This window comes from Lissotriton helveticus, chromosome 5_1, assembly GCF_964261635.1.
Source record: "Lissotriton helveticus chromosome 5_1, aLisHel1.1, whole genome shotgun sequence".
In the NCBI taxonomy this organism is placed as follows: domain Eukaryota; kingdom Metazoa; phylum Chordata; class Amphibia; order Caudata; family Salamandridae; genus Lissotriton; species Lissotriton helveticus.
The window spans coordinates 1,591,479,935-1,591,500,986 of NC_136065.1; the positions used below are offsets into that span (position 1 = coordinate 1,591,479,935).

The following is a 21,052-nucleotide window of genomic DNA, read 5'->3' on the forward strand; positions in this document are numbered from 1 at the left end:
CTTAGCAAAAAGATTGCACGGATGGATGGTTCTCCAATCATGTACTACACTTTTACCGGCGGAATACCTCGGCGCAACATACTCGCCGCACTTAAAACTCAAATTAATGTCATCTATATTTGGGGTATTACCAAGCCGAGTGGAACAACCATCATGGAAATATAGTGGCATCAAATCTTGTGTTTTATGTGGGGAAGCCTGGCAAGATATCATCCATCTAATATGCGTCTGTCCTAATTTAAAAGTGCAACGTATGCGATTACTGAAAAAGGCATTTAATGACAGAGGTATTCGAACATGTCGAGGGGCAATAATTAAAGGACTCAGCACGACTGACCCTCAGCTGGCTTGTAAAATAATGAAATTCTTACTGTATTATGAGAAAAATTTTAAATTGGCATAATGAGAAGGACACTGCGGTTGTTTACGAAGATAATGTTTAATGCATAAGTGGGTTCCAGTTTAAAAAAAAAAAAAAAGATATATCATTCTTTTAAATAATATTTTATATTGATCTTATTATTTGTATTATGAAATTGTTATGGTTTTAACTAACTTAAAACAATAAAGACATTTCAATCAGTAAAGCATTCAGCCAGCCAAGAATGGAGAAATGTATACCGAGGAGGTTATACATTATTATTATTATTTATGCGTTTTTATATAGCGCGGACTTTACCCGAAGGTGTCAGAGCGCTTCAAAATAGGAACAGAACTGATACATGAGAACATTCATGCACGGACACAGGCATTATTATTAACTAAATCATTGTAAAGTGTGTTTTTTCTTCTGATTACAGTTAATCTATCATGAAATTCCTTCATTGTAAATCTGCGAACGATTCTTCATTGTACCCTAATATTAACTGTTCGAATCAATTAGCTGTTTGTCAATCCGCATATTATTTCCTCCATGACTCCCGGTCCACTTCTATTCCCGCCCGCAGCTCGCGGCCCCGCCCCCACACACAGGACCCCCGCCGCCCCGCACACAGCCAACAATCGTTCTTCTTCCGTCCAGTCCGTCCCTCCACCTGAGATCCGAGTCCGACTCGAGGAGGAGGAGGGGGAACTGTCTCTACGGCTTCCGCTGCCGATTGCTTGCGCCTCCCTCGGGTGTTCACGTGCTCCCGCGCAAAGCACTATATAAAATCAAGCCTCGAGGCTCCTAGCAGGACATCTGCCACACCCAGGTGCTAGAACTTAGAAACGCAGTCAACCAGTCGGCGCAATGACGATGATACTTGGATACTGGGACATCCGGGGGGTAAGTTGGGGGTTTAGAGAGGGGGGCCATTGAGAGAAGGTGGCGAGAGCGAGCCGCAGGTGGGTGGCGGAGGGAAGGGGCGGCAATGGGAGAAGAGGAAAAGCGGAGATAAACCAGAGAATGGCCGTGGCCTCCCCGGGGCGGTGGACGGGGTTGTGGCCAGGCTGGATAGTGATCCAGCGGGCTATAGAAAATATATCATAAACTACGCTACCCAATTTCATAACCTATAAACAAAATTCTAAACTATACATGGACCCATTTATGAACCTGATATATTTTGGGCCTACTGAATCAGGTGGTCAAATAAATCTATATACACATTATTTACAAACTATAAACAATTTATACCTTTGTAGAAAGAATATTGTCATTAGAATAAAACCCAACCATTTAAACGACCACCATAGGCGATATGATCTAGCTTAAGGTAACCTATACTTCTAAATAATCAAGACCAGCTTGTTTGTCAAAAGTAAGATTTTATTTTCTAAATTATGGTATATAAGTTGTAAGTTTTATAAATGAAATTTATTAGCAATAAAGCAAGCATGATGGTAAGGAAATCGAGAAAAATACAATCTAAGCAATTGAATCAGTTTAAAGAAATTATATAAAGTTTAGCATTTCTAAAACCTATTTTCCTAACTGAGCTAAATAGACAGAAATTAAAGTAAAGTTCTTTGAGGATTCTTACGTGCTCCACGCAAAGTCCAGCAGCACATCACCCTCATCGGAAAGTCAGAAAGCAGCAGCCAGCCCAACCCTAAGGGCATGACTTTTTATACCTTTCTACGCTAACTAAACTAGTAAAGGAAAGTTTTCAGAAATACTCGACGTCCCATTGGCTGAGAGTGACAAGTGACATGTCACCCGATTCTTAAAAAGTTCCACAAACTCATGTCTTACAAAGGCCATTGTCTCTTCCACGTGAAGCCAGAGGCTTCCTGCTATTGCAACTTTGTAACAGGTCATCCTCGCAGCTTCCATAGCTTTTCAGAACAACTTCCGCGGATGCCAAGTTAAGGACTGACAAAAAGTTCACTTTCGACCTTGGCCATGTCCGACAGAATGATGTCAGCTCATCAGTTTTGCTTTGTGAATGTAGCTTCAATAAACGTTTTAATTCAGAATGGGCGTCTCGTGACTTTCTGCAGAAATATGGATCAGCTTTTATTTTGCGGCTCAAATAGCTAGGCCTCAAAGCAGGCAACTTATGATTTCTAGTATAAAACAAACACAAGAAAAGTATTAATGTAAGAAATAAAGTATATTCTGTATCCACCCCATAGTTTGCTAAATAATTAACCCACCCGATTAATTAAAATGTTACCTAGCCATTGCAAACAAATAAAGCAGCGTTTATATTTACCAGTCTCCGTTTTTCAATGAGACCCATATGCACCTAGAATAGTAGAAATGACATCACACAGACAAGAAAAAGCAAAACAAGCACATGCTTATTTTAAGTATACAGCAGTTAGTAATGACAAAAAACGAAAACAATAAATTATTTTATTATTTTGCACGAACAAAAAGATGCAACATTTATGCACGTTTATGAGCACACATGTTAGTCCCCCCACGTGTAAAGTTTAATCTAGGTTGTATTAGCACGACATATCACAAATCATTAATAATTTTATTCATGTTATGGAAATGTGACTTTGCGAGTTTAAACAAAATTTTGTTTTCTATCTCGCTCCATCAACTCCCTCATCTGGTGATTAACAAATCACCACACCAGCACTCAAAATTTTGTTAAATTTAATTTATAAGAAATCGATTCAAATTCATTGTATTAGTAAACCTAAAAGTCTGTTTCAGCATAATCCTTGCAATTAACATGACGCTCTCTATGTAACTCTTGCAACTCAATCTCCCTTTCCTCTTCTTTTCTGAGTTTATAAATTCTCTTCTTTTCTCTCAAATGCTTCTTTCTTTTATGCAACAAACATCCTAATTTAGTCAAAATAAAAATGAATATAATTATAATCAAAGGTGCCAGAATCTTGCCAAGAATTGAACTTCCGATATTATGAAACCAGTTTTTAATTGCTTGAAACCTATTTGAAAGTTTCCCAGTAAAATCTTCTTCTTCTAAAGGAATTATTTCAGAATGCATTTGTGTAATATTCTTAATATACATTTCAATATTTTTACTTTCATCCGGTATATATGTACAGCAATGTTGGACATGTAAAATGCCACAGACTCCTCCCTCTTTTGCTAAGAGTATGTCTAAAGCAAGACGGTCTTGAATTACCATGGATCTAATTGCAATAACTTCAACATTCACTAATTGAAATCCATCAGCAGTGTCAGTTGATAATCTATCAACTATAGTGGACAATTTTCTGATTCTCCCTGCATTTAGGGTTATACCAACAAAAGGTATTACAGCTTGAAAAATATCTCCCAGAACTTCAGTAAAAGTTTCTCTTTTAGCTCTATTTACATAATTATGGATTTTAAATAATCCTTCTGAATCTCTGTCAACATGAAACACTTTAGGAAAAACAATTCCCACATAACAAGTTCCATACCAATGGTCTGGAAGGTTGTAGTAGGCTTTGTCACCACAAACAAAATAAATTCCAGGAAAGATAGGATCTTTTCCACCTTTAAATCCCCAACCTCCCATAATCTGATAAGTATCTTCACAGTTGCTTGCACCTACAAAATAATTATCAAAAAGTGTGTTATCTCTTCTAATGCAAAGCTTTCCACTAACAGGTTTGTCTATGTGAATTGCAATATTTTCAAGCATTTTGCCATTTAGTTTCTCATCCTCTTTTTGCCAGAATGATGACTTAGTCTGCTTGACTAATTCATTTCTCTTATAAATTGCTCTTCTCTCCTCAACCATATTCAGAAATTTCTTCCCTTCAGCACTTAATTTACATGTTAGATTATTCTTGTAAGCATACTCATAAGTGAGTTCATTAGTAACAAGGAAATATTCTCTCAATTGTTTAGCTTTCTTATGCTTATTTAAAGCATTATCAATCTTGACATTAGCAAAAATCTCATCATAATTTGAATAGTAATATTCTAAACGACCAGTTTGATAAAATAAACTAGTTAATACACTACATGTAACAGCATAAGTGAGAGGAAGCATATTATATGTTACTCCCTCAGAAACAGAAGCGGGTAACTTAACGCATACATAACAATCCTTTGCATCCATTACCTTTATATATTCACTCAAAAGCTTTGTGAAAGTATTACTTGAAAAATCACCTATTGATTTATCTTGATGAATGTTAGGCTGATGATCAATTACTTTAGCAGATGCACTATGTTTAGTTTGGCTAACCAGAGCTTTGCTTGTTATGTTAACTTTATGTAATTCTCTATTCATTTCTAAAGGTATGATCACAGCTAGTACCAACCAGAGCAGAACTAAAATGAGCAGACACACCAGAGTCATCTTACAGCATCTTTTAAAAACAGAGCATTTTGAAGTGCTCTCCTTAATGTAAGGCATTTTTAGGTTAGTTTTTTTTTTTTTTTTTTTTTTTTTTTTTAGCCTCAAAAATAAAATTAAAAATAAATTTTAAAATTTATATACACCCCCCTTTTAAAATATATTTTTCTTTTATAACCCTAAACAAGATTTCTTCGACCTTATGTCATACATAAGTTTTCTTCTACTAGACAGTTTTTCTTCGACCTTGTGTCAACTAACAGGATTTCTTCAGCCTTATGCCAATTTAATAAATTTGTACTTCAATCATTGTCACTAATTTCTTGTATTTCGTTTTCTTCTTCACTACTATCATATATGTCTATAACAGGTGGAATTACTAAGTAAGTCCACTCAGGAGACTTGTATTTCTGGTTTGGTTTAATTATTCTCTTCCCTTTTCTTGATATCACTTCTATTTTCCTCCCAACTCCAACTTCTTTTCCAGGACTCTTTTGACTACTTATTTCTTCAACTTGTTCTATTGGTTTTTTGATTAATCTCACTCTCAACCTTCCACCAGGCCAGAAGTCTGCTTTTCTTATGTACTTTTTCTTTGGTTCAGAATTATTTGATTCTGACTTCCAAGTCCTTTTCTTTCCGTTTTCACTTCCACCTTCCACGTCACTTTCCTCAGTTTCGTAGTCTGAAATTTCAATTGACTCAGGAACTTCTCTATACGGCAATTTCACTCCTTCAGGAACTTCACTTTGTCTTCCATCACTGGTACTCGGTAATTCGTTTTCCTCCTCTTCCTCAATTACCTCTAGCTTCCCAGATTTCGGATTTTTGTTCCTTACTTCAGAGCTTGTTCTCTGCCTTTCGATACTCTCCTGGTCTGAAACTTCTTTTGGTTCAGCTTCTTTGTCTTCAATATAGACAACCGAATCCTCAGTTATCTTTCCTTTTAACAGATTCTCTTCACCTTCAGAATCTATTTCAATTATTTCTAAGTCTTTTCTTGTCAGTTTTCCATTCACTGGCACAATTTCCAGATGTCGACTTTCTTGTCGATCTTCAGAATCTGGAATTACTTCACCTTCTGTTCTGTCTTCTGCTTCAGAATCAGAGTCATCTGTGGTATCACTTTCAACATCAGAATTCTCAGGAGTTGGTATTGGAATAGTATGACTTGGATGAATCCAGCGCTTCAATCCTCTGCACTTTACAGCATTAGTAGTGATCAAGATTACCTGCCTAGGTTTCTGCCATCTAGGAGATAGACAATTCCTCCTCCGATGTACTTTCGTTCTGACCCAGTCTCCAGGTCTCAGATCATGTGTCAAAACTTTGTCATTTGATTGTGCTTCAGTTCCCACCTGATTAGATACAGAAGTTACCATATCAGATAACCTTTTACAGTAATCCAAAATTGCACTGTCATTTATGCTCAACAGTTTACCTACAGGTACAAAAGCTTGCCTCATAACTCTTCCCATCAAAATTTCATGAGGACTCAAACCTGTCTTTTTATCTGGTGTACTTCTTATTGACATCAAAACAAGTGGAAGAGCATCAGTCCACTTCACTCCTGTCTCTAGACACATTTTCCCAATTCTGTTTTTGATAGTTCCATTTATTTGTTCAACTACACCTGATGCCTCTGGTCTGTATGCACAGTGTATTTTCTGCTCAATACTCATAGCTTCGCAAATTAACTTCAACAGTTTATTATCAAAATGGCTTCCTCCATCACTCTCAATAGTGACTGGAAAACCGTACCTTGGGATGATTTCTCTGAGCATTAGTTTTGCTACTGTAATTGAATCACAATGTCGTGTAGGAAAAGCCTCTACCCACCTTGAGAACAAGCATACAATTACAAGTACATATTTCAAACAGTTGTGTAAGGGCATTTCAATGAAATCTATTTGTAACCTGGTAAAGGGACCACCTTCTCGACCAATTATTCCTGTCCCCACCACTGATTTTCTGTTAGGATTCATTTGTTGGCATGACAAACACCTTTGACAAAAAGATTCTGCAATGGTTCTAAACTTGGTATTGAACCATGTTTCTTTAAACAGTCTGACCATAGAATCTCTTCCTAAATGTGCAGGACCATGATATAATCTGGCCATGTCAGAAATCATGCAATTTGGTAAAACTACTCTGCCATCTTTGTAAACCCACACTCCATCTTCATCACGTTGTCTACAATCTGATCTTAACCACTGGTCTTTTTCTTCATCATCTGCTTCGTTTTGTAAATCTCTAATCTCATTCCATGTTTCTACAACAGTTGTTAGCATTAATGAATTTGAATCAGTTTCTGTACTTCTATTCCGATTGTAAGAATAATTTTTCCTTGCGCAGTATTTTGCTGTTTCATCTGCGAAGGCATTTCCTTTGGAAATATAATCAGTCCCCCTAGTGTGTGCTGCACACTTGACTATGGCAATTTCTTTTGGCAATTGTATTGCTTCAATTAATCTTCTAATGAAAACTGCATTTTTAATTGGTGATCCTGTTGATGTCATGTATCCTCTCTGTGACCAGAGTTGTCCATAATCATGCACAACTCCGTACCCATACTGACTATCAGTAATGATGGTAACTCTTATATCTTTTGATATTTCACATGCACGAATTAAAGCAATCAATTCAGCCACTTGTGCTGAACGAACTCCTTCAAGACATGATGCTTCTTCAACATCTTCAACTGTACAAACTGAGTATGAAGCTTTCAAGACACCACCTTCGGATCTTAAGCATGAGCCATCTACAAAGTAGACAAAATCCGATTCAGGCAAAGGTCTGTCTTTGATGTCTTTTCTTGGTTTTGTGCAGAATTCCATGACATCTAAACATTCATGTTCTGTCTCAATGTCATCAACAATCTCAGAATCAGGCAGTAATGTAGAAGGATTCAGATTCAAACATCTTGAAATCGAAACATTATCTGCTCCCAGTATGATTTTCTCATACTTTGTCAATCTGCTACTTGTTAAATGTTGAGTCTTACCTCTTGTCAGTAATATTTCAACTGAATGAGGCACAAAAACTTTTACAGGAAATCCCATAATGATTCCTTCACTTTGTTCAAGACTGATACTTGTAGCTGCAACTGCTTTTAAACAACCTGGTAATGCTTTTGCAATTGGATCAAGAACTGCAGAAAAATATGCAATAGGTTTCTTTAGGTTTCCATTGCTTGAATCATTTTTATTCTCTCTATTGTTACTTGTCTTTTTCCTTTTGCAATTCTGTGACCAAGATATTTCACTTCCTGTTTGCAAAACTGTAGTTTTGCTGGGGACACTTTATGTCCTTCTTCTGCAAGGCGATTTAACAGAATTATTGTGTCTGTTACACAATTTTCTCTTGTCTTTGCAGCTATTAACAAATCATCAATATACTGCACCAACGTAGACCTACCTGGTAAGTCTAAATCTTCTAATGATCTTTTTAATAGTTCGTTAAAGATTGAAGGACTTTCTGTATAGCCCTGAGGGATTCTTGTCCATCCAAGGGTCTTACCTTGGAATCTGAAAGCAAAGATTTCATAACTGTCTGGGTGTAGAGGAACAGTAAAGAATGCATTGCAAAGGTCAATGACTGTGTACCATTCAGCATCATATGGAATCTGAAATAGAATTACTGCTGGATTTGGAACCACAGGACAACAAGGAATAACAATTTGATTAACCTTTCTCAAATCTTGTACGATCCTAAATGTTCCGTTAGCCTTTTTAACTCCCATAATTGGTGAATTACAAGAGCTACTCTTCATTTCTTTCAATACACCTTGCTTGATTAATTTTTCAATTATAGGTGTAATACCTTCAATTGTCTCTGTTTTCATTTTATATTGTGGAGTGTTTGGAAATTCTATTCCCTGCTTCAATGCAATTTTAACAGGATCTACATTTTTCATCAGACCCATCTCATTCCCAGTAAAATCCCATATTTCAGATTTCACTGTTTCCTTTAGCTCTTCAGGTAAATCTTTTTCTTCAAATGCAGGAAACAATTTTGTTTCTTCTGCTTCCATCATCATCATTGTCATTCTGTACAAACCATCTTCCTCCATTGTTTGTAATTCAACTCCTTCAGGAGAACAATATATTCTGCAATTCATTTTACATAGGATGTCCCTACCTAATAGATTTACTGGACTACTATTACAAACCACAAATCTGTGTTTGTCTCTGTAATTTCCAATTTCAACTGGTACTGGATCAGTTAAGTCTGTTTTAATTTGCTGATTACTTACTCCGACAACTTGGATGGTATCCCCAGAGAGAGGTAGGTTTTCAATTTCCACTGATCTAACAGTAGAACGGGTAGCACCAGTGTCCACTAGAAAAGTGATGTCTACATCATTAACTTTCCCGTTTACATAAGGACCAGACTGGTCAACCTCAAGAGTGGCTCCAACAACACACTCTTCCTCCCCTCTCGGGCACCGTCAGCAATAATCATCAGAATCACTGTCTTGGCTTTCTGTTAATAAAAATTGTTGTGAAGCATTTTGCATTTGAACCCTTTGCTGCTTTTGCTGTTTTTGTGGTTTTATTACCTGTTCACATCCCTGAAATCCCACGTTTGGATTATATTTTTGAACTCCCCCACAATTCGGAAAAGGTGGTTGTGGCAACTGGTCCTGACGATTATTCACCTGTTGTTGTTGCTGTTGTTGTAATTGTCGCTGAATATTAAATTCATTTAACCCCTGTTGCATCTGTAGCTGTTGCTGCACGTTAACACCATTCTGCATCTGTGGATTCAATAAGGGATTCTTTAAGTTTCTAGGAGGATGAGGACACTCGTCCCTCCAATGTCCAATTTCGCCACAATTAAAACAAGGTAATCTTTGTTTCAGCTCTTCTATCTTTGGGCTAAATTTCTTTTGGAAATTATTACCTTTAAACTTTCCTTGTATCTGGTTCGTATTTCCAGTTTGTACAAAATTAGCGTTCTTATTTCCCATGCTGGCAATCTGTTGCTCAGCTACCTTTACCTGTGCCCACATGGCTTTCTCCTTTAACTTCTTCTGTTTTACTTCTAATTCATCGCTACAATATTTTGCTTTTCTCAGAATATCATCTATAGATAGTGCTTGCCATCCGACAATACTAGTTCTGATCATTTCTCCAATTTCAGGTTTTAGTCCATAAACAAATCTATAGATAAAATGACTCATGTCTTTCTCATCTAATTTTTCATAACCACTGTATTGTTTAAAGATTAACAGTAGTCTTTCATAAAAAGAATGAACTGATTCTTTTGTTTCCTGCTCTGTTCTTTCTATTTTAACCCAATCAACTTCTTTGGGTGGAATTTTGTTTTTCATCCAAACAATTACTTTCTCATAAAAATCCATTACAAGTGGATTTGGGGCACCTGTTTCTTTGATTCGCTCAGGTTCTGTTTTTGGCCAACTAATAGATATTTTACATTCCGTCCAAAGATCAGATGGAACAACAATGTCAAAAAATCCATCCAAATCAATCCACAGAACTTTTGACACTTTGATAAATCTATCGACTTGCCTGTACCACTCAACAGGTTTCTCTCTTAATTTTGGAAAGTCATTTGTGAATAACAGAATGTCCTGTCTCGACCATGGGACATGAACATATCCTCCACCTGCAACTTCTCTCATTGGAAATTGTTTTGACAATTTTTCTAACCTTTCATCTTCCTTCCTTTTGGTCCATTTAACTCTCCATTTGTTCAGTTCTCCTAGCTTTTTGATATAGACAATCAAATCTTTAATGTGAACTATTCTTCCCATTGAGTTCAAACTCTCAATGTCGCTTTCTGAAAAATCTAATCTATAATGTTTTGCAAAATTCTTTTGTTTACTCACATCGATTTCAAGTTCTGCAGCTAGATCCTCTAATTGATCATATTTATTTTTTGTTTTCCATTGAATACTTTTGCAAATGAATAATAGTTCATCATCCCGATAGTAATTTAAACTATCTGGGCCAATTGTTCCAATTATTAATTCTTCTATATTCGCTTTTAATTTGGCCACATCAAGCTTTGGTGTAGTTACCCTGACTTCAGGACTTCCTACATCTGACATAGCACCCATTGGTGTTTTTGGAGATAAATCCTCATTAAAGGTTAAATCAGGCATTCTCGATCTAGAAGTGTTTAATTCTGTCAATTCTGAATAAGATTTTTCAGCAGACTTTTGAATTTCTGTATTTAAAGGAATAGTTAATCCAGTTTTGTTTGTATTTCTTTGATCAAATACAGGCTGAACAGGACCTATTGTTACTGGAACTGTAACAGCTTCCATGCCTTTTGTCATTCTTTTGATTAATTCTTCTTTAGACCTTAAGTATTCATTATAATCATCATCCTCAACATTCCTTGTCTCTCTTGTATAATCTTTTGGAGGTTCCCTTGCTCTTGGAGTCATTGAAAAATGTCTACCCTCATTTCGAGCATTCTCAAATTCTGATCTTCTAGGAGTTTCAGTGATTTCACAATTATTTGGATAAAGTTTAGGAGCTTCATTAATTGGAGGTGCACTCGGTGAAGTTTCTGTAGAAACCACCGGAGTAGACCATGATCTAGGAGGTCTCAAAGGCTGATTAGGCTGTTTCTTTCTAGCAGTTGTATATATTTCTTCCATGACTGCATCCTCAGATTCACTTTCCATAGATTTCCCTGTAGGAGAACCCATTACCATTTCATGAATTAAATACAATCCTTCACTCATGTTTCCCTGTCTCCACATTCGTAATCTATCTTCATGAGTTTCTCTTTTCCATGATGGATTTTTAGAAGGTCTTTTAATTCCACTAGCTTCTCTTTGTAACTGATACATTTCATCTTCCCACTCAACTAAAGCTTCAAATTGAGTTGGTCTCGGTTTTGGAACAAGAGCATTCATTTTCTCTCGTAAGTTTCTTAAAACTCTTACATTAAATGAACCATCATCAGGCCAAGCCAAAACACCATCGTTTTTAGTATAACGTTTCCAACTGTCGAACCATAAGACAGTATGATATCCATATTCACCTTCCATGTATGCTGCAGGTGTTTTATACTTATGAAGTAGTTTACCACCTCGCGTTTCGATTTTCTTGTCAGGTGAAAATAAATTCTTAAATTTCTGAAATAATGTTGTCTTTTTCTCAACATGTTTAAAATGATAACTCATTTTCAAAAGTAAAATTTAATTCACAAAATCGTTCGTAAAATATTTCCGGGATGTTTCGCAAAACAACCAATCCGTGCGCGAAATACACTAACAAGCCAATGGCAGTTGAGCTGCGTCACTTTTCAGCTCGACCAATAATTTTGGAGATTTTCCTAAGGACCAATCAGCTCACAGGCCGTCAGAGACTCAGGAGCCAATCAGAATACAGCTTGTGACGTAGGTCACCCAATCCCAGCGCGGCTCTGTGACGTACACAGCAGCTGCGGTTTCTCGTTTCTCACTCCTGGCGTTTACCCCTCCTTCACAAAATCTTTTCACAGCGCCATTTTAAGAACACTTTTCAGTGTAAATTAATTCTTAACAATGACTTATAAAGACAACATCTGTTCGTTTCACTATTTAGGATAGTTTACATACATTCAAGTATCCACACTTCGGAATAGACGGCGCTATTCACACTAAGGATAATATTCAATTGTTAGTAGAGTAACCTTACCCCACCCTTCTAGCAAGTATAATTATGAACTCGCTTTGCTCTGAACCCACCGCGAAGTGAAAGTTCTAAGAGTTCCACTTGAACATAAAATACAACTCAAACTCGCACTTTTACACGGAAAATTCCCTAATTCAAACACACACGAAATCCGTACAGGACTCTCACCTGTTTATAGAAATCATGCACCGTTAGCAAAATAACGACGTTATCCGTACAGGGCTCTCACCTGTTTATAGATATGAAACATGTACCCGTACAGGACTCTAACCTGTTTATAGATAATCATGCACCGACGTTAATTTCACCCTTCACTTAAGCTCGGATATAACTAATACTCTCATCACAGTGAGTTTTATGGAAGGCGCTTTGTCCCTATTCTCATGCTGCTTTGATTTCTTAGAAAATCCTCACTATACAAGATTCAGACCTAGCCCTAAAACTGTGCTGCTCGGCGACAACACTATGGTACACGGCGATACCTCTTGTGATACTCGGCGATATCACTACAAACGAACAGATGGCTTGCGTGACTAATTTCTCGCCACACAATCTATACCGGTATAGCTTACAGATAGGCACGAAAAACGAACTTAACAAGTGTTAAAACATCAATCCTATTTGCATACCATGACGCAATCCTTAGCAACCAACATGTTACCTTGGTTACCCCTTAGCAACCATCCTCTGCTACCAGATAATTGATCCAGCGGGCTATAGAAAATATATCATAAACTACGCTACCCAATTTCATAACCTATAAACAAAATTCTAAACTATACATGGACCCATTTATGAACCTGATATATTTTGGGCCTACTGAATCAGGTGGTCAAATAAATCTATATACACATTATTTACAAACTATAAACAATTTATACCTTTGTAGAAAGAATATTGTCATTAGAATAAAACCCAACCATTTAAACGACCACCATAGGCGATATGATCTAGCTTAAGGTAACCTATACTTCTAAATAATCAAGACCAGCTTGTTTGTCAAAAGTAAGATTTTATTTTCTAAATTATGGTATATAAGTTGTAAGTTTTATAAATGAAATTTATTAGCAATAAAGCAAGCATGATGGTAAGGAAATCGAGAAAAATACAATCTAAGCAATTGAATCAGTTTAAAGAAATTATATAAAGTTTAGCATTTCTAAAACCTATTTTCCTAACTGAGCTAAATAGACAGAAATTAAAGTAAAGTTCTTTGAGGATTCTTACGTGCTCCACGCAAAGTCCAGCAGCACATCACCCTCATCGGAAAGTCAGAAAGCAGCAGCCAGCCCAACCCTAAGGGCATGACTTTTTATACCTTTCTACGCTAACTAAACTAGTAAAGGAAAGTTTTCAGAAATACTCGACGTCCCATTGGCTGAGAGTGACAAGTGACATGTCACCCGATTCTTAAAAAGTTCCACAAACTCATGTCTTACAAAGGCCATTGTCTCTTCCACGTGAAGCCAGAGGCTTCCTGCTATTGCAACTTTGTAACAGGTCATCCTCGCAGCTTCCATAGCTTTTCAGAACAACTTCCGCGGATGCCAAGTTAAGGACTGACAAAAAGTTCACTTTCGACCTTGGCCATGTCCGACAGAATGATGTCAGCTCATCAGTTTTGCTTTGTGAATGTAGCTTCAATAAACGTTTTAATTCAGAATGGGCGTCTCGTGACTTTCTGCAGAAATATGGATCAGCTTTTATTTTGCGGCTCAAATAGCTAGGCCTCAAAGCAGGCAACTTATGATTTCTAGTATAAAACAAACACAAGAAAAGTATTAATGTAAGAAATAAAGTATATTCTGTATCCACCCCATAGTTTGCTAAATAATTAACCCACCCGATTAATTAAAATGTTACCTAGCCATTGCAAACAAATAAAGCAGCGTTTATATTTACCAGTCTCCGTTTTTCAATGAGACCCATATGCACCTAGAATAGTAGAAATGACATCACACAGACAAGAAAAAGCAAAACAAGCACATGCTTATTTTAAGTATACAGCAGTTAGTAATGACAAAAAACGAAAACAATAAATTATTTTATTATTTTGCACGAACAAAAAGATGCAACATTTATGCACGTTTATGAGCACACATGTTAGTCCCCCCACGTGTAAAGTTTAATCTAGGTTGTATTAGCACGACATATCACAAATCATTAATAATTTTATTCATGTTATGGAAATGTGACTTTGCGAGTTTAAACAAAATTTTGTTTTCTATCTCGCTCCATCAATAGCAAGGCACCATCCGCGTAGGTTGTTTGAGCGGAGAACTGCTAGGAGGTGAATTACTGTTTAAGGACACAGTCCACGTTAGTTATAACCAAGTCCCTGGATTGCCTTGAATTATTCGTGCAGCAGTCATTTTGTTGCACGAGCCCCCCGCAGATCGTCGGGGCTGCACCTGAGCTTTGGGCCTTGACGTGCCCCTGAAATGCTCTCTCTCTTGGCGGGAGTCCTCCCCGAGAGCCTCGCACGCCCCCTTCTGAGACTACAATCGCTCTGTACACGGTGGCCGGCCGCCGGCCAGCTGCAGACTTTGGAGCTGGGGAACCGGATTCGAGCCTGGCTCAGGTTAATCTCTTAATCTTCCCGTGACTACCTAAAACATGAACGTTCCCTTGTGTAACGTGAAGTGCTCCAGTACCTTAAAGCCGAGTGTGCAAGAAAAATTAATAAACGCACCCCATGTCGAACAAATATGTGATGCTCTTCTATGAACACGCTCAAGACAGGGGTTTGGCCCGTAATCATCAAGCCTAGGCCAGGATATCAATAACAAAACGAAAGAAGTGCCAATACAGATAATCAACCAAATTTTACTTGGTACAATCACACGTCTTTGTGATGTGATTTTCCCCCCCCCCTTTTTTTTTATTTTACTAGAAAAACTGTCAGGCTGCTCGTTATTTTTGACTTTTTCTTTTTCTTTCCAGTGGTCAACACAAAGCAAACATTTACATAAACCACCGCTCTAGTTCTAAGATCTTGATGAGAACCCACAAATGTTTTTCTTTGTTCGAAACTTTTAACTTTCAAGTGCAAAAACCGACTGTCGGGCCAACCCTTTCTCTCATAATGTTTGAATGAACTGTTTAAAACAATGTGTTTATTAAAGCAGTAGGCTGCCCTTGACTGTACACTGTTAGGTCTCTGACCATTGTCTCGGGTTGTTTAAATCTTAATTGTGTAATAATTCACCTTTTGGTCTTTATTGTTTTTTTTACTTTTTGTATTTTCATTTCTCTTTGAAGTCTTTTTTGGAAAGTGTAGGGTTTCCTGTCTTTATTTTGTTCGAAGTACGCTGGTTTCATTTTTCATTAAACCTGTACATGGATCTGTGCTTTTGTTGTTGAACCGGTCCTTAACAAGCACTGGCGAAATCCGAGCTGTGCAAAGACAGTCGCGGTGGTGAGATGTGTCTAATAAAGAGCGTTACCTTGTATGTGTCCTCTGCAGGGAATGAACTCCCGTTTCTAGTCTAAGCCCGGGCAGCCCATTCAACAATCATTTGCAATGCAATAGGTCTCGCAGTTGTTAGAGTTTGAGCCATTGGCATTGTAAATGGCACTGCCTTTTATTTGTGTTGGCTTTTAAAACTTAAATAAAAGGCATTGCCAATTACAATGCCATTAGGTTAAACTCTCGCAAATGCGCGTCCTATTGCACTGCAAATGCTTGTTTATCTTGAAAGAGCAGCAGAGTACTCTTAATTACAGCAAAGGAACAACAGAACTTTCTTTATGTATTAGAACGAATATGTGTATGTGCCCGAGGAGCAGTGAACCCCCCCACTTAAGCAGCTAAAGTGTCGAGGACTGGCCCTTTGCCCCCGTGGCAGGAGATTTGGCTATCACTAAAACATTAGCTAGTTGTTTATGGGCGTTTTCTGTCTGCAGCTCTGCAGACAAAAAGCTCATAAATAACACTGTTAGAGGATGCCATGACAGAGGCGTGGGAGGTGGGCTGGCATGTACAGGGAAGGAAACATACATTACAATTTTTTTTAAATTACAAGAGAACAATGGTAAAACACAGAGGGGGTGAACAAATACAACAAGCAACAAACAGGCACGTGTGAGGGCACGTCCCAATCCCAGCAGAAAGGAGGCCCAGTTAGACAACGCACTAGGACGCCATGGAAATGATGCCTGATGCCAGACAATTGTGAATAACACAAGATACCTGCCCACCTCCTACTGTTGCCGTCTACGGCCCAATGGGGTACTGTCCCATGCAGCCGGTATGGCATATTTTGCTTTTGAATGATTTTCAAGGTGGAGCTGACAATGGCATGAAAATGTGTCTTAATGGCCCCAACCCTCCTCTATCAACGTCCTGCCTTCCCGACCTGAATGGAAAAATCAAGTCAACTTTAAGGTTGGTGTGTTTGAACGTGTGGCCTCCCGGTGAATCCATGCAGGACAGATGTCAGAAAGCGCACTCCTAGCCTCGCTTTCAAAGGCCACGGACGGCCTAATTGGTGTGCTCTGCTCTCAGACATATCCCCAAAGTGCGATATCATAGGCAAAGTAATAAATCTGCTGCTGTTACGAGACCATAAAACCCTGACCGACTGATGCTCACCAGACAATATTTCCATTGACAGTGGGTTTCTCGGGCAGCTTGCACGGCACGAGGCCGATCATGCGGAACGCGTGCACACTTGGGGTCTGGAGCTCACATATAAACGCGCGCGGTGATACCACGGGGTCTTTGAACGGCACAGTGGAAAACCATTAGTCTGAAGAAAATTAACCCAAACAGAGAAAATAAACAAACCACTAATAGTCTCACACAGCGCATCATCCCTGCCCTGACCAATATCCCTTCCATGCTCCAAAACCTGCCGTTATTAATTATTCACCATCTCCACAGCGGCATATTCTGAGTGGTAATTTTATTGACGAGCGCATGCTTTCACGGCGCTGGAGTTGAAGCTTTAAAAATGCATCGGGCAACCAGGGCAATACAATCTCTCGCCTTTGGGAGTTAAGTATTTATCCATGCAGCAAACGGTCGCGCTTCCAGTTAAAGTGTAAGGCAGCAGTTGCAGCTTAGTGCTAGAATACACTACTATTGTCTCTGAGAGCAGCTGACGCACTTCGGGCAAGTTTCAGTATCATAAATGAGATAAATATACTTGAAGGTTGCTGCCGAAACTTTTCGGCATGTACATGATTCCTACAACTCTGGAGTCTGTTGTGGGGGAATGGCACTCTGTGCCTGCACAGCAAGGTCTCACCTACACATCGTAATTGATACCTTTTCTGCAGCTTTATACAGCGTGAACATAACCCGCCAGCACCAAAGCGCTCCACACCAATAGCACAGCTCCCACATGAATTCATACCTTCATGCCTAGGCAGCACAGGAAGTTCAAACCCCAGCGGCAGCTCAACTTCCTGTGATTTTGGGCAAATCATGTATTCCCCTGTTCCACAAAAACTGACAAATATGCTCTCACGTGCAAAACCTATTCCTTGCGCACAAAGCGCCCCAATGCTATATAAAGCAGCAAAACACATACCAAGTATGCACGCGCTTTATAAGGTGGAAGAAAATACAGATTTAAATGTGTTTATCACAGCCACGCAATCAAAACAAATGCTCTTCGTAATATTATAAATAACACACAACTCTCTGTCCGTGTAAAACGAAGGATAGATGGTCACTTTGGCTCTAAGCTACTTAATTCAAAACATGCCCCGTTTTCCAGCGTTATATGTATAAGGCAGTACTGCTGGTGTTCCTTCGTCAACACGGCCAGCAAGCATTAAAACATATTACATCATGAGAAGCACATACACAAAAGCATACCTTTCTGCCTCCTTGGCATGGGGGAGTTAAATCCCAGCGTCCGGTCAACTTCCTGTGATTCTGAGCAAATCACGTAAACCCCGCGCCACAAAAATAGAAAAACATGTCCTTAAGTGTAAAATCACCACCTCCATGTCTAAAGCACTTTCATGCTCTCTGGCTAACTTAGCGCTATGAAAAGCTGCAAAACACATACTAAGTACGTACGTGGTAGAAGGAAATGCCGATTTAAATGTCTGTCTCACAGCCACGCCATCAAAGCAAATTCTATATGTTAGAAATAACGTCCAATAGTCTGTCTGAGTAAAACAAAGGATAGGTCACATGTGCATGAAGAGCTGTCCACAATAACAACAAGCTTCTGTCATCGTGACGTCAGCCTTACACAACCCTGGGTCAGCGTGACGTCCATGCACGGAGGGTGTGTCATAAACAAACTACTGCCATCCACCCGCGCATCCCTTCTCCAACCCCCTGTCACCGTGACGTAAATGGGCTGACATCAAACCATTGTGTTCCATCCGTGCGGCCCTACACAAGCTTCCGTCTGTCAGCCATACACAAAACGCTATCACCGTGATGTACAACATGCAGCAAACGGTCGCGCTTCCAGTTAAAGTGTAAGGCAGTAGTTGCAGATTAGTGCTAAAATACACTACTATTGTCTCTGAGAGCAGCTGACGCACTTTGGGCGAGCCTGGGGGTCGACCCGAGGCTGTACTAAATCTGCCCCCCCCCCCCCCCAACCTACTTCTCCTTACCTCATCCTGCCGCCCCAGCGCTGCGGAGACACGTGAGGCCATTGGGACCAATCCTGGGAGCCCTGCCGGGAGCAGCTGGAGAAATCAGCCCCCTGCCACGCGGGAGGCCGCAGTGAAGAGTCCGGCCTCTGGGCTGGTGCCCTGGCTCACCTTCCACAAGCTGGGGACTAACTCAGTGGAGTGAACAAGCACTGGCCGCACATCGGGCCTGGAGACCGGGGCTGCCGGAGATAGCTGGGACTGCATCAGACGCGTGCACACGAGACAGGAGTCACATTACACAGGCCCCACAATGGTGCCAGCACCTGGCCATTACACTGTAGGCTATGGTCCGGAATGACGAAAAACGTCGGCTGCAATTTAACACAAGTCGGCTTGGATCACGGCCTGAAAGAGACGCGGGAGGGCAGGAGCGTGACGCCGTGAGCGTGCACGTTGGCGTTCCCTACGGCTCGCGCGTCCACAGACCTGAGTCGGCTCGTGCCCAGGTCTGGATCGGCTCGTGCCCAGCTCTGTCTCCCTTGGGAAGGGAGCAAGGCGACTAAGTCTCGTTGGCGGCAGCGCTTCGCGCTGCAACGCCAGCGAGACCTAAAAAGGGGCCCACAATCGTGTATAGCAACCTTTTGCAATACATTGCTTGGTTAGGATCATGGAGCTAAAGGATATCAAATATTTGTGTTAACAGAAGTATTTTAAAGCTTATAGGCCCAGTAATTAAATGGGGGGGGGGGGGGAGGGAGGGGAAATATCATTCCCGTTGAGAAAAAATATGCTTTTGAGACGCACAATTATCAAAAATACTAGGAACTCCACTTCAATTGCGTGTTTTAAAAAAAAAAAAAATTTTATTCATGTTTGCTGTGGATGTTTTGATTAATTTCCCACAGGCAACGGGGCATGGCGTAAACCTAGACTGCCTTTTACATTCACCATGATATATATATATATATATATATATATATATATATATATTATATATATATGCCCAGGGTCTGGTGAAAGGTGCATCTGTGTAGTTCTCTCTCCCCCCCCCCGCCCCTTTTTTTTTTTTTTTTTTTTGGTTCTTGCTGCTAGCATCGTATTAAGGTTCTGACAAAGGGAGTGTTGCTAGTGTGTACATTGAAAATTAAAGTGTCACTTTTCACACATACATGCATGTTTATAAGCACAAACTTGGGCCAGAGGCATTGGAGCACTTTACATGAGCACCATATGACATCCGAGAAACTCATATTAATTTTTATAGACTTATTTAGATTAGGTGATTTGTCCAGGATCACAGGCTATTTATTGGTTTCCCAGATTCAGTCAAAGACCATAATCTCTCTACTGACTGCAATCAATGATATTTGACAGACAAAGGAGAGGAGGGGAGACTAGTTTCTCTGCCTTTTCTATGGAGGGTAGTGAGACAAAGAGGAGCTCCTCACTGACCCTCACCATGCTTGCCCCCCCCCCCCTTCCAGTCCTCTTCCCTGCAAGTGCTTATGGCTCCCCATCAGCGGCTTCTTGTGGCCTCTGTCGCACCTGGAGGGAACCAGCAGACAGGGACACATCTTGCTGGAGCAGGCCATTTTCATCCTGCCACTGACAATTAGCTGGTGGGCCTCAGTTCACTTGCTTGGGGTCAGGCTCAGCATATACACGGAAAGTGTAACAGCATCCTTATTGTGCACTTGCAGTGGAGTCTGAGACACCTTAGTCTACCAAATCCGCATTGGCAATGCCAATAGGTCTTGCATTTGCGAGAGTTGGAGCTATTGGTGTTGTAAATGACAGTCTTTTACCTGTGTTTTGGTTTGGATGTATGTATAGTGGAATTACGTGGATTGGAATTGTTAGTTGTGGAGTTTTGTAGAGTAAATTTGCTCAGTGGAATTGTGTGACCTGGTGGATAGATAGGGAGGAGAGCTGCACAGAATAGACAGACCGGAAGCCAGCAAGGAATAGGTGGTTTGTGCACAAAGTGCTGAATCTACTGCAGACAGAGGAGTAGAAAGTGTGTGAGAAAGAAGGGTAGATCAGGAGAGCCTGTGCATGCAGAAGAGCATGGGATTTAGGGACAGCGGTAATGTGTTCGGATAATGGCCTCTCCTTTTGAATATA

At 39.7% G+C, this 21,052-nt stretch overlaps 1 protein-coding gene across 1 annotated transcript in view; it reads left to right on the forward strand.

The window, feature by feature from the left end:
• The first annotated feature begins 1,043 nt into the window (after positions 1-1,043).
• Positions 1,044-21,052, forward strand: part of LOC144753724 (glutathione S-transferase Mu 5-like) — a 145,865-nt gene continuing 125,856 nt past the window's right edge. The window contains exon 1 of the mRNA XM_078641310.1: positions 1,044-1,267. Within this exon, the coding sequence (XP_078497436.1) occupies positions 1,232-1,267 (36 nt within the window). The 5' untranslated portion in view covers positions 1,044-1,231. The remainder of the gene's footprint in view (positions 1,268-21,052) is intronic.